Source organism: Oncorhynchus mykiss, chromosome 15 (assembly GCF_013265735.2).
Source record: "Oncorhynchus mykiss isolate Arlee chromosome 15, USDA_OmykA_1.1, whole genome shotgun sequence".
NCBI classification, from domain to species: domain Eukaryota; kingdom Metazoa; phylum Chordata; class Actinopteri; order Salmoniformes; family Salmonidae; genus Oncorhynchus; species Oncorhynchus mykiss.
In genome coordinates, this window is record NC_048579.1 from 42,789,219 (window position 1) to 42,813,787 (window position 24,569).

The 24,569-nt window shown below is 43.0% G+C and overlaps 1 protein-coding gene across 3 annotated transcripts in view; it reads right to left on the minus strand.

Moving 5' to 3' along the window:
* Nucleotides 1–24,569, minus strand: part of LOC110490099 (rap1 GTPase-activating protein 2) — a 72,180-nt gene that overhangs the window by 11,752 nt on the left and 35,859 nt on the right. For 2 of the 3 annotated variants that reach the window (XR_005036092.1, XM_021563261.2), the window contains exons 3-13: nt 15,892–15,982; nt 14,248–14,283; nt 13,745–13,795; nt 13,249–13,281; nt 12,766–13,005; nt 8,081–8,184; nt 7,145–7,223; nt 6,897–6,950; nt 6,732–6,815; nt 6,519–6,619; nt 5,082–5,211 (exon numbers count right to left, since the gene is read on the minus strand). Coding sequence is in view for 2 of the 3 variants with exons in the window: in XM_021563261.2 (XP_021418936.2) it covers nt 5,082–5,211; nt 6,519–6,619; nt 6,732–6,815; nt 6,897–6,950; nt 7,145–7,223; nt 8,081–8,184; nt 12,766–13,005; nt 13,249–13,281; nt 13,745–13,795; nt 14,248–14,283; nt 15,892–15,982 (1,003 nt within the window). In the remaining variant the exon portion in view is untranslated. The remainder of the gene's footprint in view (nt 1–5,081; nt 5,212–6,518; nt 6,620–6,731; nt 6,816–6,896; nt 6,951–7,144; nt 7,224–8,080; nt 8,185–12,765; nt 13,006–13,248; nt 13,282–13,744; nt 13,796–14,247; nt 14,284–15,891; nt 15,983–24,569) is intronic. The other variant, XM_036944398.1, reaches the window with a different exon arrangement.

Here is a 24,569-nt window from a genome sequence, read left to right on the forward strand (position 1 = left end):
CATTTCTGTCAGCATGTTAAATGTACAACCAGAGGGGGAAAAACTCTGGACCACCTCTACTGCACACACAGAGACACATACAAAGCTCTCCATCACCCTCCATTTTGCAAATCTGACCATAATTTTATCCTCCTGCTTACAAGTAAACATTTAAGCAGGAAGTACTAGTGACTAGATCAATACAAAAGTGTTCAGATGAAGCAGATGCTAAGCTACAGGACTGTTTCACTAGCACAGACTAGAATATGTTACGGGATTCCTCCGACGGCATTGAGGAGTACCGCACATCAGTCATTGGCTTCACCAATAAGTGCATCGATGATGTTGTCCGCACAGTGGCCGTACGTACATACTCCAACCAGAAGACATGGATAACAGGCAACATCCACACTGAGCTAAAGGCTAGAGCTGCCACTTCCAAGGAGAGGGACTCGAACCCAGAAGCTTATAAGAAACCCCGCTATACCCTCCGGCGAATCATCAAACAGGCAATAACGTCAATACAGGACTAAGATTGAATCGTACTACACCGGCTCTGATGCTCGTCAGATGCGGCAGGGCTTGCAAACCATTACAGACTACAAAGGGAAGCACAGCCGAGAGTTGCCAGTGACACGAGACAACCAGACGAGCTAAACTATTTCTATGCTCGCTTCAATGCAAATAACACTGAAACATAAATGAGAGCACGAGCTCTATCGGAAGACTGTGTGATCACTCTAGCCGCAGTCGATGTGAGTAAGACCTTTAAACAGGTAAACATTCACAAAGCATGCGCTGACCAACTGGCAAGTGTCCCTGTCCAAGTCTGTAATACCAACATGTTTTAAGCAGACCACCATGGTGCCTGTGCCCAAGAACACTAAGGTAACCTGCCTAAATTACTACCGACTCGTAGCACTCACGTCTGTAGCCATGAAGTGCTTTGAAAGGCTGGTCATGGCTCACTTCAACACCATCATCCCAGAAACTCTAGACCCACTCCAATTTGCATACCGCCCCAACAGATCCACAGATTATGCAATCTCTACTGCACTCCACACTTCCCTTTTCCACCTGGACAAAAGGAACACCTATGTGAGAACGCTATTCATTGACTACAGCTCAGCGTTCCACACCATAGTGCCCTCAAAGCTCATCAATAAGCTAAGGATCCTGGGACTAAACACTTCCCTCTGCAACTGGATCCTGGATATCCTGACAGGCCGCCCCCAGGTGGTAAGGGTAGGTAACAACACATCCGCCACTTTGATCCTCAACACAGCTTCCCCTTAAGGGTGCGTGCTCAGTCCCCTCCTGTACTCCCTGTTCAATCATGACTGCAACACTATCATTAAGTTTGCCGATGACACAACAGTGGTAGGCCTGATCACCAACAACAATGACAAAGCATATAGTGAGGAGGTCAGAGACCTTTCTTTGTGGTGCCAGGACAACAACCTCTCCCTCAATGTGATCAAGACAAAGGAGATGATTGTGGACTACAGGAAAAAGAGGACCGAGCACGCCCCCCATTCTCATCAATGGGGATGCGGTGGAGCAGGTTGAGATCTTCAAGTTCCTTGGTGTCCACATCACCAACAAACTAACATGGTCCAAGCACACCAAGACAGTCATGAAGAGGGCACGAGCATCCTGACTTGTTGCATCACTGCCTGGTATGGCAACTGCTCGGCCACTGACCTCAAGCGGTATCGGAGTGCCAAGTCTAGGTCCAAGAGGCTTCTAAACAGCTTATATCCCCAAGCCTTAAGATTCATGAACACCCAATCAAATGGATACCCAGACTATTTGCATTGCCTCCCCTCCCAATCTTTTACACCTCTGCTGCTTTCTGTTATCGTATACAGTGCATTGCGAAAGTATTTTGGCCCCCTTGAACTTTGCGACCTTTTGCCACATTTCAGGCTTCAAACATTAAGATATAAACAGTATTTTGTTTTTTTGTGAAGAATCAACAACAAGTGGGACACAATCATGAAGTGGAACGACATTTATTGGATATTTCAAACTTTTTTAACAAATCAAAAACTGAAAAATTGGGCGTGCAAAATTATTCAGCCCCTTTACTTTCAGTGCAGCAAACTCTCTCCAGAAGTTCAGTGAGGATCGCTGAATGATCCAATGTTGACCTAAATGACTAATGATGATAAATACAATCCACCTGTGTGTAATCAAGTCTCCGTATAAATGCACCTGCACTGTGATAGTCTCAGAGGTCCGTTAAAAGCGCAGAGAGCATCATGAAGAACAAGGAACACACCAGGCAGGTCCGAGATACTGTTGTGAAGAAGTTTAAAGCCGGATTTGGATACAAAAAGATTTCCCAAGCTTTAAACATCCCAAGGAGCACTGTGCAAGCGATAATATTGAAATGGAAGGAGTATCAGACCACTGCAAATCTACCAAGACCTGGCCGTTCCTCTAAACTTTCAGCTCATACAAGGAGAAGACTGATCAGAGATGCAGCCAAGAGGCCCATGATCACTCTGGATGAACTGCAGAGATCTACAGCTGAGGTGGGAGACTCTGTCCATAGGACAACAATCAGTCGTATATTGCACAAATCTGGCCTTTATGGAAGAGTGGCAAGAAGAACGCCATTTCTTAAAGATATCCATAAAAAGTGTTGTTTAAAGTTTGCCACAAGCCACCTGGGAGACACACCAAACATGTGGAAGAAGGTGCTCTGGTCAGATGAAACCAAAATTGAACTTTTTGGCAACAATGCAAACGTTATGTTTGGCGTAAAAGCAACACAGCTGAACACACCATCCCCACTGTCAAACATGGTGGTGGCAGCATCATGGTTTGGGCCTGCTTTTCTTCAGCAGGGACAGGGAAGATGGTTAAAATTGATGGGAAGATGGATGGAGCCAAATACAGGACCATTCTGGAAGAAAACCTGATGGAGTCTGCAAAAGACCTGAGACTGGGACAGAGATTTGTCTTCCAACAAGACAATGATCCAAAACATAAAGCAAAATCTACAATGGAATGGTTCAAAAATAAACATATCCAGGTGTTAGAATGGCCAAGTCAAAGTCCAGACCTGAATCCAATCGAGAATCTGTGGAAAGAACTGAAAACTGCTGTTCACAAATGCTCTCCATCCAACCTCACTGAGCTCGAGCTGTTTTGCAAGGAGGAATGGGAAAAAATGTCAGTCTCTCGATGTGCAAAACTGATAGAGACATACCCCAAGCGACTTACAGCTGTAATTGCAGCAAAAGGTGGCGCTACAAAGTATTAACTTAAGGGGGCTGAATAATTTTGCACGCCCAATTTTTCTGTTTTTGATTTGTTAAAAAAGTTTGAAATATCCAATAAATGTCGTTCCACTTCATGATTGTGTCCCACTTGTTGTTGATTCTTCACAAAAAAATACAGTTTTATATCTTTATGTTTGAAGCCTGAAATGTGGCAAAAGGTCGCAAAGTTCAAGGGGGCCGAATACTTTCGCAAGGTGTATGTAAACTTCCAACTTCAACTGTAGGTAGGAGCCACCCAAATGTCATGGTGCAAATAAACAAAATGTTGACGCATGCTTGTTAAGGATAAACAGTACTGTCTCTGGAGCATGCTGTGTCTATGTAGAGTCTGGATTTCCTAGAGCAACTGGCTGCCTGCTCTGCTCAGAGAAGATGGGGGAGGAGCAGGCCGAGAACTGAGAAGAGAAAAAACGCAAGGAAATAAAAAGATAGCTGGGGCAGCTGTACAGGTAACTCATCCAAAGGGCTTTGACTTCTCAAACACAGCTAACACAACATGAGGCCCTGTCACCTTATTAATTCAGCCACTTACTTAGTAACTAGCAAGTTAAACTTAGGGGTCACGTTAACGCAGAATTCTTTGCTTTTCTTACAGATAAAAGATATAAAACACATAAGAAATAACTTGCTGTGTTTTATAAATGCACAACTAAATGCTTCTTATTGTGATTTCTGCTTGGCATTAGATTCAATTTGGGCTTCAGTTGCACTTCTTCCCTCATGTGAATTTACAAACGGGCCATTTATGAGCAGACAGCGCTCTGACTGATGTGTAGCTATTTTTCCCTTGTACTTTCCTTGGTGTAGCCAGCCTATATTAACTTCATGCAAAACATTAGGAAATGTAGCTGACCACATTATTTCTGTGATAAATAGAAACATGATGGCCATTCATCATTTTTGCAAAAAATACCTTGCTTTTTCTTTGTAAGCTCATTTACATGTGTGGCTGCCAGCCAAATAGCGTTGCACTTGCAACTCAATATTAGGAAGGTGTTCTTAATGTTTTGTATGCTTAGTGTACGCTCCCATAATAAAAAAAAAAACTGGTACCGGGCTACCTTCAGACGAGATTCTCATCTTTCCATTGAGTGGTCATATTAGACTTTGTCTTTCCATTGAGTGGTCATATTAGACTGTTGGTCAAACCGTTCAGAAGCTACAGAAGTTTTGATGAGAAGACCGATTTCCAGGGTGTCTCATGTTCTGACAAACACCACTCTAGCTCTGTCACCTTTCACCACAGATGTGGAAGGCCACCATTGGCGGATGCGGTAAATTGAGATGCAGCATGATTACGAATAGTTCTGAATGAATCGTGAGTAATGATGAGTGAGAAAGTTACAGATGCACAAACTTCGCTCAAACGTTTAGACCTGACAAGTAGGCCTAGTCCTCCCCAGGACAGGCATTGCACAACACAATATACACAATTTCCAACACTGACATGTCAATGTACGCACAACATTTCAGTTATGAACAACATGCGAAAGTCCATCAGCAACACAACTATTTGCTTCTCTTGCCATGGCAAAAAATGCACTAACTAGAGGTGAGGGGAGGTGGAGTCCTGCAGCATATCCAAGTGCCCTGATTGGTTGAAGGAACAGGGGTGTTAAGGGTGATTGACAGGGCTGCCTATCAGGTTGAAAGGGCCTGCCTTTTCTACAGAGAGAGTAGGCGGTCCTGGCAAACCCCCACATGTGATACATCTCAATCATATTATCAGAGAACCGGGGTTATGCAAGTAACCATACGTTTTCAGAAAGGTGTGTGCCGTTACGTGTAGGATTTTAGGTGTGTGTGTACCTGTTGCCTGTCTCCCTCTGTGTAGGGCAGCTTGGTAGAGATATGGAACATGATCTCCTGTTCTCTGTAGTCTGTGTAGACCGACTGTGAACCTGTCTGACCATGACACACATCCAGACCACCACGGAACCTACAGGGACAGGGAGAGAACGAACAGGGGGTTCGGATTAGAGCCTGTGTTATTCTTAACTTCTCATTTCTTTACCTCTCACCGTCAACTCCCATTCTCTCTCTCTTTCTTCCTCCCTCTACCACTTATTCTCCGTCACTCCCTCTTCCTATTATCTCTCTCTCTCTCTGTCTTTACAACCCCTGTCTCTCTCTGTGTCTCTCTCTCTTTCTCTCACTCTCTGTGTTCTCTTCACCCCCCCCCCCTCTCAATTCAATTTCAATTCTAGGGCTTTATTGGAATGGGCAACATATGTTAGCAATACCAAAGCAAGTGAAGTAGATAATAAACAAAAGTGAAATAAACAATAAAAATGAACAGTAAACATTACACTCAGAGAAGTTCCAAAAGAATAAAGACATTAAAAATGTCATATTATGTCTATATACAGTGTTGTACTTAAAAATTGCACTGTTGGTTAGGGCCTGTAAGTAAGTATTTCACTGTAAGGTGAAATACCTGTAGTATTCGGCGCACGTGACAAATACACTTTGATTTGATTTGTAATGCTGTGTAAATAATTAAAGTACAAAAGGGAAAATAAATAAACATAAATATGGGTTGTATTTACAATGGTGTTTGTTCTTCACTGGTTGCTTTTTTCTTGTGGCAATAGGTCACAAATCTTGCTCCTGTGATGGCACACTGTGGTATTTCACCTAGTAGATATGGGAGTTGATCAAAATTGGGTTTGTTTTTGAATTCTTTGTGGATCTGTGTAATCTGAGGGAAATATGTGTCTCTAATGTTGTTATACATTTTGGAGGAGGTTAGGAAGTGCAGTTCAGTTTACATTTCATTTTGTGGGCATTGTGCACATAGCCTGTCTTCTCTTGAGAGCCAGGTCTGCCTACGGTGACATTTCTCAATAGCAAGGCTATGCTCACTGAGTCTGTACGTAAACAAAGTTTCCCTTAACTTTGGGTCAGTCACAGTGGTCAGGTATTATGCTGTTTAGGGCCAAATAGCATTTTAGGTTGCGCTGTTTTTTTTGTTAATTCTTTCCAATGTGTCAAGTAATTATCTTTTTGTTTTCTCATGATTTGGGTGGGTCTAATTGTGTTGCTGTCCTGGGTCTCTGTGGGGTCTTTGTGAACAGTGGGGTGTTTGTGAACAGTGCCCCAGGACCAGCTTGCTTAGGGGATTCTTCTTCGGGTTCATCTCACTATAGGCGATGGCTACTCTCTCCCCCCCCCCCCTCTCTCTTTACCCCACCCACTCCCTCTCTCTCTCTGTCCGTCTCTATCTCTCTTTACCCCCCCTCTTACCCTTTAAAGTCCTGTAGGTCTACAGTCTCTCCCAGTAAACTGAGGAACTCAGTGAAGGCTGGTGTCTCCTCACTGTTTCTAAACAACTCTTCCTCCGAAACCTGACAGACAGATATTGAGAAAGAGAGAATAGTGTTAGATTTATTTTTTGGTTTGTTATTAAAACCTAAACAGGATAGCTAAACTCCAGCACACACACAGAGCAAAACTCACCTGTCCAAACCTCTGGTAGATGACCCCAAACTTGAAGGTGGTGTTCACCTCATGTTCATCATAGCTCACTATAAGTTGGGAGGCCTGGTAAATATGCAGAGTAATCACTTAGAGCAGTGTTGTTGGTCATGGTGTGATATACTGCATGTATTTCTGTGAGCTCACCTTGGGATACAGAACTGGAGTGAATCTGAGACCAACAGCATCCTCACACAGCAGCTGAACACACAACAAGTTATGAACACACCGAAACACACAACATTTAGTTAGGAAAATATGTACGTACACTGTACATAGCTAGATCTTATCTCAATGAACCAAGATAATTCAACAATATTCATAGTTTGCCAAATCCTCCAGAAATATGGTGGTCCCCTGTGGTTTCTGTGGTAACTATGTAGTGGTTTGGTTACCTTGGCCAGTTGAGGGACACTAGGCAGCTCAGGAACTTCTGCTAGAGAGATCCTATCATACATTGTTTTCATCCTAGACCTGAGAGAGAGAGAGAGAGAAAGACAGAGAGAGAGAGAGATGCATTGTATGGCAACTGCTCGGCCTATCATTGGGTTTACTTGATAGCTACCTACACAAATAGCTAGCTAGAACAAAGTGTTAATAAGATAAATTCATTTAAAAAGATTAAAAGCATTACAAATAAGTTCTCCAGTAGGCATCTACTGAGGGTTAGGGTTAGGGTTAGGGTAGTGCGCTACAGAGGGTAGTGCGTACGGCCCAGTACATCACTGGGGCCAAGCTCCCTGCCATCCAGGACCTCTATACCGGCGGTGTCAGAGGAAGGCCCTAAAAATTGCCAAAGACTCCAGCCACCTTAGTAATAGACTGTTCTCTCTGCTACCGCACGGCAAGTGGTACTTGAGACAAAAGGCTTAACAGCTTCTAGCCCAAGCCATAATACTGCTGAACAGCTAATACAATGCTCACCCAGACTTTTTTTAACACTGCTGCTACTCGTTGTTTATTATCTATGTGTAGTCACTTTATCCCTGCCTACATGTACATATTACCTCAATTACCTCGACTAACCTGTACATTGACTCGGTACAGGTACCCCCTGTACATAACATTTTAAACTTTAGTTTATTTAGTAAATATTTTTCTTAACTCTTATTTTTCTTAAAACTGCATTGTTGGTTAGGGTTTGTAAGTAAGCATTTCACTGCAAGGTCTACTACACCTGTTGTATTCGGTGCATGTGACAAATACAATTTGATTTGAAATTGTGCATGTTTTTTCTTACTCATGTTAAGTGTGAGCTGTCACAAACGGAGTGTAATGATCTGTTGTGTTAAGGTGTGTTCAGGTGTGTTACGGTGTGTTGTTTTACTTACCTGAGGATGATATGTAGATACTCCTGACTCTTCACTTCCTCATGTTTCACAGACAGAATGAGGTTGCCATGACAACTGGCCGTGCAGTAAAAATTCAAGTGGTCCTATCACATAGAGAGGGAATAGGACAACATTTATAGGAGACAGACAGACAAGCACAAAAAAATATAGGACAACGTGAACAGTACGTAACACTGAAAGAATAGGACGGTGTAAGTGTTTATACTCTACAGAGTCAGAGAGAACGGTCAGAATGTGATGCATTAACAGAAAGTATAAGACCCATAGGGCTCTGGTCAAAAGTAGTGCACTACAGTCCCTTCAGAGACTATTCACACCCCTAGACTTTTTTAAATTGATTAAATTGACATTTTTTTTGTCACTGGCCTACCCACAGTACCCTATAACACCGATGTGGAATTATGTTTTTCATAATAGTCTTGAGTCAATAAGTGTTCAACGCCTTTTGTTATGGCAAGCCTACATAAATTCAGGAGTACAAATGTGCTTAACAAGTCACATGATAAGTTGCATGGACTCACTCTGTGTGCCGTAATAGTGTTTGATAACATGATTTTAAATGACTGTCTCATCTCTGTACCCCAAACGTTTATTTATTTATTTCACCTTTATTTAACCAGGTAGGCAAGTTGAGAACAAGTTCTCATTTACAATTGCAACCTGGCCAAGATAAAGCAAAGCAGTTCGACACATACAACAACACATGGAGTAAAACAAACATACAGTCAATAATACAGTAGAAAAATAGGTCTATATACGATGTGAGCAAATGAGGTGAGATAAGGGAGGTAAAGGGAAAAAAAGGCCATGGTGGCGAAGTAAATACAATATAGCAAGTAAAACACTGGAATGGTAGAAAGGCAGTGGAAGAATGTGCAAGTAGAAATATAAATAATGGGGTGCAAAGGAGCAAAATATATACATAGGGAAGAGGTAGTTGTTTGGGATAAATTATACATGGGCTATGGTGCAGTAATCTGTGAGCTGCTCTGACAGCTGGTGCTTAAAGCTAGTGAGGGAGATAAGTGTTTCCAGTTTCAGAGATTTTTGTAGTTCGTTCCAGTCATTGTCAGCAGAGAACTGAAAGGAGAGGCGGCCAAAGGAAGAATTGGTTTTGGGGATGCCCAGAGAGATATACCTGGATCGGTAGGATCGGTAGAATTGTCAGTTTTACGAGGGTATTGTTTGGCAGCATGAGTGAAGGATGCTTTGTTTGCGAAATAGGAAGCCAATTCTAGATTTAACTTTGGATTGGAGGTGTTTGATGTGAGTCTGGAAGGAGAGTTTACAGTCTAACCAGACACCTAGGTATTTGTAGTTGTCCACATATTCTAAGTCAGAACCATCCAGAGTAGTGATGCTGGACGGGCGGGCAGGTGCAGGCAGCGTTCGGTTGAAGAGCATGCATTTAGTTTTACTTGTATTTAAGAGCAGTTGGAGGCCACGGAAGGAGAGTTGTATGGCATTGAAGCTCGTCTGGAGGGTTGCTAACACAGTGTCCAAATAAGGGCCAGAAGAATACAGAATGGTGTCGTCTGCATAGAGGTGGATCAGAGACTCACCAGCAGCAAGAGTGACATCATTGAATTATACAGAGAAGAGAGTCGGCCCGAGAATTGAACATTGTGGCAACCCCATAGAGACTGCCAGAGGCCCGGACAACAGGCCCTCCTGCCTTGGCCAGATTTGACACACTGAACTCTATCAGAGAAGTAGTTGGTGAACCAGGCGAGGCAATCATTTGAGAAACCAAGGCTATCGAGTCTGCCGATGAGGATGTGGTGATTGACAAAGTCGAAAGCCTTGGTCAGGTCAATGAATACGGCTGCACAGTATTGTTTCTTATCGATGGCGGTTATGATATTGTTTAGGACCTTGAACGTGGCTGAGGTGCACCCATGACCAACCAGATTGTGTAGCGGAGAAGGTGCGGTGGGATTCGAAATGGTCGGTAATCTGTTTGTTGACTTGGCTTTCGAAGCAGGGTAGGATAGATATAGGTCTGCAGCAGTTTGGGTCAAGAGTGTCCCCCCCCGTTGAAGAGGGGGATGACCGCAGCTGCTTTCCAATCTTTGGGAATCTCAGACGACACGAAAAAGAGGTTAAACAGGCTAGTAATAGGGGTTGCAACAATTTCGGCAGATCATTTTAGAAAGAAAGAGTCCAGATTGTCTAGCCCGGCTGATTTGTAGGGGTCCAAGGTCTTTCCGTCAAGCAGTGAATATCAAACACAGCTTCAACCACAAAGACCAGGGAGGTTTTCCAATGCCTCACAAAAAAGGGCACCTACTGGTAGATGCATAAAAATAAGAAAATGCAGACATTGAATATCCCTTTAAGCATTTTGTAGTTATTAATTACACTTTGGATGGTGAATCAGTACATCTAGTCACTCCAAAGATACAGGCGTCCTTCCTAACTCAGTTGTCAGAAAGGAAGGAAACTGCTCAGGGATTTCACCATGAGGCCAATGGGGACTTTAAAACAGTTACAGAGTTTAATGGCTGTGATAGGAGAAAACTGAGGTTGGATCAACACCATTGTAGTTACTCCACAATGATAACCTAATTGACAGAGTGAAAAGAAGGAAGCCTGTACAAAATACAAAATAAATAAAAACATGCATCCTGTTTGAAACAAGGCACTAAAGTAATACTGCCAACAAATGTGGCAAAGCAATGCACTTTTTGTCCTGAATACAAAGTGCTGTGCTTGGGGCAAATATACAGTGCCTTGCGAAAGTATTCGGCCCCCATGAACTTTGCGACCTTTTGCCACATTTCAGGCTTCAAACATAAAGATATAAAACTGTATTTTTTTGTGAAGAATCAACAACAAGTGGGACACAATCATGAAGTGGAACGACATTTATTGGATATTTCAAACTTTTTTAACAAATCAAAAACTGAAAAATTGGGCGTGCAAAATTATTCAGCCCCTTTACTTTCAGTGCAGCAAACTCTCTCCAGAAGTTCAGTGAGAATCTCTGAATGATCCAATGTTGACCTAAATGACTAATGATGATAAATACAATCCACCTGTGTGTAATCAAGTCTCCGTATAAATGCACCTGCACTGTGATAGTCTCAGAGGTCCGTTAAAAGCGCAGAGAGCATCATGAAGAACAAGGAACACACCAGGCAGGTCCGAGATACTGTTGTGAAGAAGTTTAAAGCCGGATTTGGATACAAAAAGATTTCCCAAGCTTTAAACATCCCAAGGAGCACTGTGCAAGCGATAATATTGAAATGGAAGGAGTATCAGACCACTGCAAATCTACCAAGACCTGGCCGTCCCTCTAAACTTTCAGCTCATACAAGGAGAAGACTGATCAGAGATGCAGCCAAGAGGCCCATGATCACTCTGGATGAACTGCAGAGATCTACAGCTGAGGTGGGAGACTCTGTCCATAGGACAACAATCAGTCGTATATTGCACAAATCTGGCCTTTATGGAAGAGTGGCAAGAAGAAAGCCATTTCTCAAAGATATCCATAAAAAAAGTGTTGTTTAAAGTTTGCCACAAGCCACCTGGGAGACACACCAAACATGTGGAAGAAGGTGCTCTGGTCAGATGAAACAAAAATTGAACTTTTTGGCAACAATGCAAAACGTTATGTTTGGCGTAAAAGCAACACAGCTCATCACCCTGAACACACCATCCCCACTGTCAAACATGGTGGTGGCAGCATCATGGTTTGGACCTGCTTTTCTTCGGCAGGGACAGGGAAGATGGTTAAAATTGATGGGAAGATGGATGGAGCCAAATACAGGACCATTCTGGAAGAAAACCTGATGTAGTCTGCAAAAGACCTGAGACTGGGACGGAGATTTGTCTTCCAACAAGACAATGATCCAAAACATAAAGCAAAATCGACAATGGAATGGTTCAAAAATAAACATATCCAGGTGTTAGAATGGCCAAGTCAAAGTCCAGACCTGAATCCAATCGAGAATCTGTGGAAAGAACTGAAAACTGCTGTTCACAAATGCTCTCCATCCAACCTCACTGAGCTCGAGCTATTTTGCAAGGAGGAATGGGAAAAAATGTCAGTCTCTCGATGTGCAAAACTGATAGAGACATACCCCAAGCGACTTACAGCTGTAATCACAGCAAAAGGTGGCGCTACAAAGTATTAACTTAAGGGGGCTGAATAATTTTGCACGCCCAATTTTTCAGTTTTTGATTTGTTAAAAAAGTTTTAAATATCCAATAAATGTCGTTCCACTTCATGATTGTGTCCCACTTGTTGTTGATTCTTCACAAAAAATACAGTTTTATATCTTTATGTTTGAAGCCTGAAATGTGGCAAAAGGTCGCAAAGTTCAAGGGGGCCGAATACTTTCGCAAGGCACTGTATATATATATATATATATATATATATTTGGGTTGGGTTACTGGCCCAACGCTCTAACCACTAGGCTACCTTCCGCCAACATTACAGAGTAGGTTGTGTAGATCGTTGACAAAAAATGACAATTAAATACATTTTAATCCCACTTTGTAACACAACAAAATATTGAAAAAGTCGAGTGGTGTGAATACACTCTGAATGCATATTGGGAATATGGTGCATTTTGGGAGGTACATTAGGCAGCACAGTATTTCAATTATTGACATGTTACATGTCAGAGAAAAAAGTGATGTGTTCCCATGGCACTGACCTTGCCCAGGAAGTGCTTCCTGTAGGCGCGTGCTGCGTCGTTACTCTCCAGCCGGTACCCATAACCCACTAGGGCAGCGTCTCCCTCTTCCCCTTCTCCTCCCCCTCCATCGTCCCCCCTGTCACACTGGCTGGGGTACTGAGAAGGGGGTGTGGGGACGAGGGCGTCAGGGTCCTCAATCCAGTATCCCCCAAACTCTGGCAGGATCACCTGGGGATACGGACCACCCCTCTCCAGCACCTGGGCAGAGACAAATAACAGAGTAAGAACCATCATTTGGGTGTATGTGTGTGTGTGTGTGTGTGTGTGTGTGTGTGTGTGTGTGTGTGTGTGTGTGTGTGTGTGTGTGTGTGTGTGTGTGTGTGTGTGTGTGTGTGTGTGTGTGTGTGTGTGTGTGTGTGTGTGTGTGTGTGTGCGTGCGTGCGTGCGTGCGTGTGTGTGTGTGTGTGTGTGTGTGTGCATGTTACCAGTTTGCTGACGTACCTCCTCTATCCTGGGGTATGGGATGTAGTCATCCTGTAAGAGAGAGTGGAATCAGGTTTGGCTGTACATACAACACACACACACAGTAGTCTGTACAAAGATTTGAAAAGCAGCTAACACAAAGGACAAGATGAGCTCGACATAAAATAAATATGACCATGAGGTGTTTTTTGTCTTTCTCTTGTAACAATGTAGTATGAATAAATTAGTGCTTTATGTTTTTATACCACAAAGACAAGCAAACTCACATGCATTACTGTCTGAACTAAAAGCTCCAATAAACTTTACTTGACTTTTCAAATCATTGGTGAATGGGATAAGGACCTAAATGAATGAATGACAACAGAGAATATGAGTCTGTAAATAAAGAGGTATGAAAGTCATTCATAGTCAATTTCCACTATATACAGTATATTCAGTGAAAGAATGGATATGAGACAGACAGACAAACAGACAGACAGACAGACAGACAGACAGACAGACAGGCTGTCCACACCTTCAGTCTCTGAGGACCAGCCACTGTTTTTTCTGCTACCTCTGGTACCTGCTTAGGGGAGTTAGGGGTTATGCGTGCAATGTATGGGGTAGATGTTAGAGGTCAGGGGCAGAGGGTTGGGGGGTTGGGTAGGTCGGTATGGTGTGATTTGGAAGCAAGGGGTTAGGATGTAAGGGATAGAGGTTTAGGGAAAGGATGTTGGATATTTATGAGGGTGAGATGTTTGGAGTTGTGATTTATGAGAATAAGGGTTGTCGGCGTTAGAAAGCACAAATAACAGAATATTAAAAGCATAGTAGTAAGAGTGTAGAGTGAGTGGTTCTGAAACCTTGTTGCTATATATAATGACTGACAATGCATTATGGGAAGTGTCAAAGGTCGTGAACCCCCTGAAGACCTCATGGTAACCTTTGACCTATGACATTATTATCAGCTCTGTTGTCACCTGGAGGATTCTGGGTTATTAATCAGACAGACACAGACGGCAGGAGTTCCATGCTTACCTCCATCTTCTCCATCATGTCGAAGAAATGGGCAGACTGGAGAGAGAGAGAGAGAGAGAGAGAGAGGTGAGATTCTTTCTCACTCTCTTTAAAGTCATTTTTTGGGCCATTTCTCTGACCTCGCTTCTTCTCACATCACTTCCTGGTCCTGACTGAACTGCAGCGGAGAGGAAGAGGCAGAGCAAGAAGTTTTACTCAGTCTAAAATCTGTCCAAGTGAAAATATCTTGGCATACTGCCAAGTGAGGAGTTTTTGTATGAGGATCAATGAGAGAGTGTTGAATTTAGTCAAGATAAAAATGTATTGTTATTTTGATACATGAGGCTTATTTGATCGATTAGAAGTTTGGTAATGCTTAGGTTGTTACGAGTGTACTGATATAAATGTGATGCAAGTGACATCCCGGCAACTTTGAGAAAAAACACTTTGTATCGGAGTTGTCCCTGTTGAAATTCGAGATGATCTATGCATATTCATGAGGCTAGCATAGCATCTCATTCTCCATTTAATATGTCAATACCCCTCATAGAATATTCTAAAATGTATTAAAATAACGAGATGTATCCACCAATCCAAAGAGAGGAATAGGCAGGAGCTTGACAGCCCGCCATTCCACTCTGTGGTCAACGAATCTAATTGTTAGGGTGGAGACACAAGCATCTCGTCATTATATCCATTATCTCTGGCTGCAGAAGCAGCAGAGACACATCACTCCCTCCCAGGCCGGACTCGGATGACACAGCATTTCACTGAAATAGACCCTGAATGTAGACTGTACTCGAACAGCTACTATAAACTGTGTGGTTTGAGCCCTGAATGCTGATTGGCTGAAAGCCGTGGTATATTTAAGCAATAAGGCATGAGGAGCTGTGGTTATACCACGGCTAAGGGCTGTTCTTATGCACGACGCAACGCGGAGTGCCTGGACACAGCCCGTGGTATATTGGCCATATATCACAAACCCCTGAGGTGCCTTATTGCTATTATAAACTGATTACCAAAAACAAATTACGTTGGTAACTAGTTTATAATAGCAATAAGGCACCTCGAGAGTTTGTGGTATGTGGCCAATGTACCACAGTTAATGGCTGTATCCACGCACTCCGCTTGCGTTGTGCTTAAGAACAGCATTCATATCCCTACTCCGCATGCAATCTGTATATTGTTGAAATGTTCAGCTGAACAACAGCCAACTCCTACATTACACATACTGTAGACATAGTAGGATCTGTACTGCAGTAACGTTTGTTTCTATGAACGCTTATACCTAAGAGTGTAGAACCCAACACACTTTTTACAAGCACTCTCTCACAAACAATCCTCACATACAGCATACTGTGGCACAAGAAATCAATGGTTGAGAACGCAATGCCGATAACGGATATACATTTACATAAGTGTACACATTCAAAACGTCATACTACCTGCTGGGGATGGTCAGTCACAGTCCATTGGAAACTGGTTCTCTCTCCTTCTCCATTCTCTATGCCTGTGTGGGTGTGTGTATGTGTGCGTGTGTGTTTCTATGTGCGTGTGTGTGTGTGTGTGCGTGCTTCTATGTGTGTGTGTGTGTGTGTATGTGTGCGTGTGTGCATGTTTCTATGTGTGTGTGTGCGTGTGTGTGTGTGCATGAGTGTGTGTTACCTTCATGGTGGGGGGTGCAGTGCGCGGAGGAGAGGGGGGGCAGTCTGCCAGGGGAACATTAGAGATGGTCAGCAGCTCTCTCTCCTGCTTCCTAAAATAATCAACAGCAACAATAAAACGGTTATCACTCGTACAATACACCTTAAAAACGGTCCTCTCTCTGTCTACCTCGTTCTATCACAAAGGCCAATACCAGGCCAATCCCTCATAAGCTCTTTCTCTGTAAATAGACTGCATAGATTCTTCACTGGACTCACTATTACTAAAGAGACAGGAACACTTAATCTATTATAGGGGACTAACACACGCACGCACACACACACACACACACACACACACACACACACACACACACACACACACACACACACACACACACACACACACACACACACACACACACACACACACACACACACACACGCACACACACACACACAGTGGTGGAACAAGTGCTAAATTGTCATACTTGAATAAAAGTACAGAGTTAAAGTAAATGCTATGCATAAATTCCTTATATTAAGCAAACCACACAACACCATTTTCTAGTTTGATTCATTTACGGACAGACAGGGGCACACTAAAACACTCAGACATTATTTACAAGCACAGTTTTTGTGTTTAGTGAGTCAGCCAGATCAGAGGCAGTAGAGATGAGAATGTGTTTATGTTGATAGGTTGCGTGAACTGGACCATATTGCTGTCCTGCCTGAGCATTCGAAATGTAACGATTACTTTTGAGTGTTATGTAAAACATTTTCTTAATGAATTTAGTGAAGTAAAAGTAAAGTAAAGTACAGATACCCACAAAAGCAACTTAAGTTGGACTTTACAGTATTTTATACCACTGCACACATTCACACACACTTGCATCGCACACACAAACACTAGTGCACTCTACCACATACATACAGACATGCACAAGTGTAAGACATGTGCAAGAGATACTGGCATGCATACACACACACTTCTGTCTTACTGCTATAACATACTCTTTCATTCTGCACTCAATCTATGCATCCGCTCTCCATTCACACCATCTATGCCATAGTTCCAACAGACACACTGACAATCTAATTCAACTACACTATCAACATAGTTCAAATACAGTAAAGACACTAAACACTCTCTTACTAATAAAATCATTGTCAAACACAAAACACACACATGCTTCCACAGATCCCAACTCATCACAAGCACACACACATGCCCATCCTCAAACACCACCTTCATGAAAAGAGGAGTTGAGTTTACCCACCACTCGTCCTCTCTCTCCCTCTCTCTCTCCCTCTCTCTGTGTTGTCTGGAGCGGTAGAGCAGTCCAATCAGCGCCACCACAGCCCGCACCCCTGCTCTCTTTGACCCCACTCTGGAGGCGCCGGGGCCCCCCTCCCACATGATGGGGTCTCGTTTACCCGTTAATGCGGTTACAATCAGTGCCAAGCTGGGGGTCCAGTATTACTATGGTAACAGCAGACTGAACGGTTACAGTGCCAGCGGTCAAGTCATCACTACAATCTGTTATGAGATGGTCCCGCTAAACCAGTTACTATGGCAACAGTACCGAAACCCTTGAGCAGGTGGTCCAGTTACTCTGGTTAGTAGCATAACTAACAACACAGGGTCTTCTGCTGTTCTAGACTACAACCTCCTGAGACTAACACGGCAGATAGCACTGTAGACTGACACAGACAACCTTTCTCTACCTCTTGCTGTTGCTCCCTCCTTCTGCCTCTCTCTTATTCCCTCTCTATCTCAGTCACCCTCTCACTAGTTGTCTAACAGACACACATGGTCTCTTTAAACCTCACTGTCACTGTCTCTCCCTCTGTCTACAATAGCAGATACACACAGTCTCTCTAAACTTCATTGTCCCTGTCTCTCCCTCTGTCTACAACAGCAGATACACAGTCTCTCTAAACTTCACTGTCAACTTACCTGCTCTTCTCCTCTCTCTATCTCTCTCTCTTTCTCTAGACAATTTGTTGTGGTTGTTAGATACTACCTGCTTTTCTCCTCTCTATCTCTCTCTCTTTCTCTCTCTTTCTCTAGACAATTTGTTGTGGTTGTTAGTTACTACCTGCTTTTCTCTTCTCTATCTCTCTCTCTCTTTCTCTCTGTGATTTTTTGTGGTTGTTGTTCCTCTCTCATTACCCACTCTCTCTCACTCCCCATCCCTCATTTTCTCTCTCATTTTCCCTCCATCATTTCTCTGTTGTTGTTTTTTTCTTCTCCAGACACAGGAGAGGTGTTAACCTGGAATGTCTATCACATTCATTACTCATTTATAATCCTGTGGTTTAATTGAGTTGATTGGTGCAACAAGCAAGAAGAACATTGTGTTTTGACACAGATAATAGTTGTTGTAATTGTTCTATGTTCTTTTCTCACAGCGGCATGCAATGATATCAATGTGAAGGTATGGATTGTCTTTTTTGGCATCTACGTTGATGCATGTAACTGGTATGCAGTATCCAAAAAGAGACTTCAGTTCAGTCTCATATAGATGCACATACATAGGCATGCACACACAGTGGTGATAATCTGGTTTTAATTTGAGAGTGAATTGGTTTGGGGATTCTGAGGTGTATGTGTGTGTGTTTGTGTGTGTGTGTGTGTGTGTGTGTGTGTGTGTGTGTGTGTGTGTGTGTGTGTGTGTGTGTGTGTGTGTGTGTGTGTGTGTGTGTGTGTGTGTATATGGATGTGTGTGTGTGTGTGTGTGTGTATACGGGCTTCTGTGCGTGTATATGGGCGTGTATGTGTGTGTATGTAAGAGCTGAGCAATTAGTGCATTTTGAGGTCAGTTTGGTTTTGGTTCGATTATCAAAATATAATATATTTTACATGATTAAATGCACTGTGTATTATTTGGGTTGAATGCTGAAATAACACAGGACAAAACAAATAACAAAAGTCCCATGGAGGTAGTGACTGCCCATTACTGTGCATCACTTATATTAACCAACATTTATTCACATCACTTTACTTTAATCAAATATTTCAGCTGTTGTGTATATTACATTTGTTTTATTTGATGACTTTACAGCCAGAACTGTTTGATGTAGGAGGGAGGTGTAGTTTTGTATTTGTATTTCATTCCAACTCATCTCATCTCTATTGAGCTGCTGCCTGCTGTCTGACAAAATCACTATTTTAGTAGTGCTTCAAAGTAAATAACGCATATTTTATGACTGCTGAATACCAACTATCAATCACTTAGATCATGTATTTTCAGGTAGAGATACCTCTCGAAGCAATTGCTCTCTATCCCTCTCCATCGTGCATTCTTCGGTCACTTCCCTCCCTCTCTGTGTCTGCCCCACACTAACCTAAAGTAGCAGGCGTAAGAGAAACACACAGATCGGACAAGTAGGAGAGCAATGGCTTATGGTCATTGTAGATAATTACCATATTTTATGCGCTAAACTATGTCGAATATTGTCCTGCTGGAAACTACAACTCCCTATTACATCGCACAGTTCGGGCTTGATCTGATTTATCTCTAGAGAAACTGCGCCATGTGTGCAATTGAGCTCACAAACATGTTTAGTTGTTATTTTAAACAATTTGTTGTTTAAAAACGTGTATGTGTGTGTCTTTCTGTATGTCTGTAGAAGATAACATTATTGCATAAGATGAAGAGATGAGTATATAAGACTGAGGTAAACTCTATAAGATCTGGTTGAGTAGTCAAAAAGTGTGTGAGTGACAGCATGTACCCTGTGAGAACCCGCTCCACACAACCATACACACAAACACACACGGTTTCACTACGGTTTCTCTTTCCCACCAATTTACTGATTCCTCCTCTCTCTCTGTCTCTCTCCCTCTTGCGCTCTCTCTCTTCTCTCTGTCTTCATGACTGTATGAGGTGAGGCTGGTCGGTGAGGTGGGCTCAGGCTGCGTTATTTCATCAAGCTGGGAGCAGAAGGAGCCGTAATGGATCTGAGGAGGTCATTTTGAAGATAACATTTCCACTGGATTGTCTGTCAGCCAGCCCACAGGCCATGCATTTTAAGAAGGTTTATGACATTGTGTTAATGTGAGTGTGTGTGTGTTCAGGCAGACCTAGGGCCCTATAATCATTTTTTGCCTGATACCATTTTCCTTGGGTTTTTTTACATGTTTTTGGTCCCAAAACCACACTTTTTTAAAACAGGAAAACAACCATTTAAAACAAATGTTTAAACCACATCAGGAGACCATTTTTAGGTAGGTCTGGAATGATTATTTTTTATTTTGAGTTTTGGGTGTAGTTATCCTTTAATGCCAGTGCCACTGGATTGATGCAAATAATCCTAATATCATTCTGCCAGGAAGGCATAGGATACTTTGTAGTTAACATTTCACTGAGAAGGTTTTTGGGAAAGCCTTTCCATCTCTACCAGAAGAATATTATCAATAGCATCATCGCTAAAGGCTACACAAAGTGTAGTCATAGGCGCGCACAGCACACATACACACAGACGGGCATTCCTGTGCCGTTTCAGAAAGTTTCATGAAAATACAAATCACTGATTCATTTTGTTCATGTCTTATGATTGGTCAAATTAATGCATTTTCTTATAAGTTAAATAGATTTATTTGAATTCCCACTAAGTTCAATAAATGTTTCAATATTGTTGAATTCCGTTTTAATGTCAGGATTTCCGTGATTCAGTCCATGTTCTCCGCAGCCTGGATTTTATAGGGCCCTACAGATCGCTCAAGAGTGACTTCGAAATTGGACGTCTATCCATGTCCCTGAGGACACATTGAAATGCAACAGTGAGCACTATTACCATCAAGTAGGCTTGGGTTTTCCTAAGGCATTGTGGATGGGGGTGGCAGATGGGCACAATCCCATGACTCTGGATCAGACAGGTGCATGTTTGATCCCAGTGGTGGAGACTTGTTTTACATCTTTTACATTTTTTACACCCTATCCCAAACCTTAACCCTTAACTGGAGTTGTGCATAAAGGGTGTGACCACTGAAGAAGTGGAACTCCTAGAAATAACATTGGATGGTCAATTATCATGGTGAAGTCATATTGACAAAGTAGTTGTGAAAATGGGGAGAGGCATGATTGTTAGAAAAATATATTCTGCATTTTTGACACACAGATCAACTGCACTAGTTATTCAGGCTCTGATATTGTCCTATCTTGATTACTTTCCAGTAATATGTTCATGTGCAGCTAAGAAACACCTAGCAAAGCTGCAGCTGGCTCAAAACAGAGCAGCACGCCTTGCCCTTAACAGCACATACCAAACTAACATCAACAACATGCATGACAGTCTTTCATGGTTGAGGGTTGAGGAGAAATTGTCCACTTCTCATTTAGTCTTTATAAGAAACATTTGTGTTGACAATGTCTATCCAATTATATAATTTATTTGCATTAACTTCCAACAGACATAAATCCCACCAGACACGCCAGTATGGGTTTCTTCACGGTTCCCAAACCGTTATGTATAGAGCCATGTCATCATGGAAAGCTCTGCTACCAGAGGTTACTCAATTATGTATAGACAGTAATGGTACAGGGCAACCCCAAACAGTTTCAGCTGGACATTCACCTTATCAAAGAGATAGCTCAGCAGGATAAGCTCTCTCTTGAGAAAGATACCCCCACCCCGAGCATGTCAGACCAGACCTCTTCAATAATCAACCCCACAGACGAGCAACCCCAAGCAGAAAGTCATCCTCCCAGCACCGAGTACTACTCCCTCACTACAATTATGGATAAATTCACCCAGCTGGAGGTAGAGGCAGGTAGAGCTGGAACAGCAGGGGAACACACTCCAGTCAGGTCAAAAAATAGTTCAGCTCAACAACACCCCCTCAACCAGACCCGGAGAGCTAGAGGTGGATAGAGACATATCTGCACTCTGGACTGTGGTGAGACAACATCAACAGGAGAAAGAGCACTCCAGCACTAGAAAAGAGGATTCGTGCTGGAGGAGAGGGTGTGGGGGATGGAGTGTGACAGAGAACAACCTTTTAGAGAGCTGGCCACCCCCACAGAGAAGCCAGTAGAACAGCCCACCTCAGCCCCCTGCCAAAGTCTTGACACCACAGCAGAACAGTCCACCAGACCATAGCCTCAATTTAACAGCAGGACAGACAAATGAAGAACCCCAAGCCCAGGGGATCCCACCCTCTTTGAGCACCCCCCCTGTCAGCCACCCAGATAGCCCTCCTTACAACCCCCCCACACCCACTAAGGACATACACAAGCCACAGATTGTACTCCTTATGGACTCAAACGGGAAATATATACAAGAAAAATAACTTTTTCCCAAACACAGTGTGTCTAAGCTCTGGTGTCCAACTATACAAGAAAGCAACCCCCCCCCCCCACTGGACCTACATAGAGAGGACCCACGCCAAGAGGACCGACATCCAGACCACAGCACCACCAGCCACATCCACACCCCCATCCCACCCAGTCAACCCCCCCCCAAGCCAATCATGCCCACACCCCATTTGGGCCCCCTCAGATCAGACCTATGCCCCTCCTGCCCACCCCATGCCCCCCACTCCCACAAAGAGGGCCTCAACATGGGAGTCACAGATCCCACCAGGCCGTGAGTGGGCAAACAGGCCCAACCCCCACTCTTTCTCTAGCCCAAGCCAATGGCATGTACCAGATGCTCAGCAGGCTCTGCTCACACTTACTGGCCTGAGGCCAAACCACACGACCAACAACACTGGACACTTTATGGAACACAAAGGCTTCACTATCTCATCCTGGAACATCCAAGGCCTGAGGTCAACTGCCTTTGGCCCAAAGAGCAGGAACCTGGACTTCATCAAAGAATCGGGAAATACAGACATTGTCATCCTACAAGAAATATGGTACAGAGGAGACGGACCCACTGGTTGCCCTCTAGTTTACAGAGAGCTGGTACTCCCATCCACCAAACTATCAGGTGTGAAACAGTGAAGGGACTATGGGGGTATGCTAATTTGGTATAGAGCAGACCTAATTCACTCTATTAAATGAATCAAATCAGGAACATTTTACATTTGGCTACAAATTCAAAAGGAAATTATCTCAACAGAGAAAAATGTCCTCCTGTGAGCTACCTCTATCAACCCAATAGAATCCCTATACTTTAATTAAATTAAATGAAATTGTATTGGTCACATATAAGTGTGTAGCAGATGTTAATGCGAGTGTAGTGAAATTCCTGGTCTTCTAGCTCCGACAGTGCAATAATATCTAACAAGTAATATCTAACAATTTCACCACATATACCCAATACACACAAATCTACGTAATGGAATGGAATTCAGAATGTATAAATATATGGACGAGCAATGTCAGAGCGGCATAGACTAAGATACAGAATAGAATAGAATATAGTTGATACATATGAGATGAGTAATGCAAAATACGTAAACATTATTAAAGTGACTAGTGTTCCATTTATTAAATTGATTTCAAGTTTATGTATATAGGCAGCAGCGTCTAATGTGCTAGTGATGGCTATTAAACAGTCTGATGGCCTTGAGATAGAAGCTTATTTTTCAGTCTCTCGGTCCCAGCTTTGATGCACCTGTACTGATCTCGCCTTCTGGATGATAGCGGGGTGAACAGGCAGTGGGTCGGGTGGTTGTTGCCCTTGATTATCTTTTGGCCTTCCTGTGACATCGGATTATGTAGGTGTTCTGGAGGGCAGGTGGTTTGCCCCTGGTGATGCGTTGGGCAGACCACACCACCCTCTGGAGAGCCCTGCGGTTGCGGGGGGTGCAGTTGCCGTACCAAATTTCTTCAGCCTTCTGAGGTTGAAGAGGCGCTGTTGCACCTTCTTCACCACACTGTCTATGTGGGTGGACCATTTCAGTTTCAGGTACTGTAGACTACTGAAGACAGCTTCTTCTTTCTGGAGGGGACATGGGACATGTACTAGTCTGTGACGACCTAAATGCCAGAACTGGACAAGAACCTGACACCCTCAGCGTACAGGGAGACTAACACCTACCTGGAGGTGACAGCATTCCTTCCCCCATATGCCCCCCAAGGCACAACTACGACAACATAACCAACAAAAACGGGTCACAACTCCTGCAGCTCTGTCGCACGCTGGGTATGTACATAGTCAATGGGAGGCTTTGAGGGGACTCCTATGTTAGGTACACCTATAGCTCATCTCTTGACAGTCGTACTGACCTCAACCCATAGTCTCTCAGAGCGTTCACAGTCAGCCCACTGACACCCCTATCAGACCACAGCAAAATCACAGTCTACTTGAACAGATCAATACTCAATCAATTAGGCAACAACAAATTCAATCCCTTTTGGACAATTTCCTGAACAAAATGTTCCACTGTAATAGTTAAGGTGCAAACTTGGCAGTAGAAAACCTCTCAGCTTCCCTATCATATCTAACAATTTTAAACAGAAAACCAAAGAAAATTAACAACAATGACAAATGATTCGATGAATGCAAAAACCTAAGAAAGAAATTGAGAAACCTATCCAACCAAAAACACGGAGGCGCAGAAAACCTGAGCCTCCACCTTTACTACGGTGGATCACTAAAACAATACAGAAATACACTACGGAAAAAGAAAGGAACAATACGTCAGAAATCAGCTCAATGTAATTGAGGAGTCCATAGACTCTAAACACTTCTAGGAAAATTGGAAAACACTAAACAAACAACACGAAGAGTTACCTATCCAAA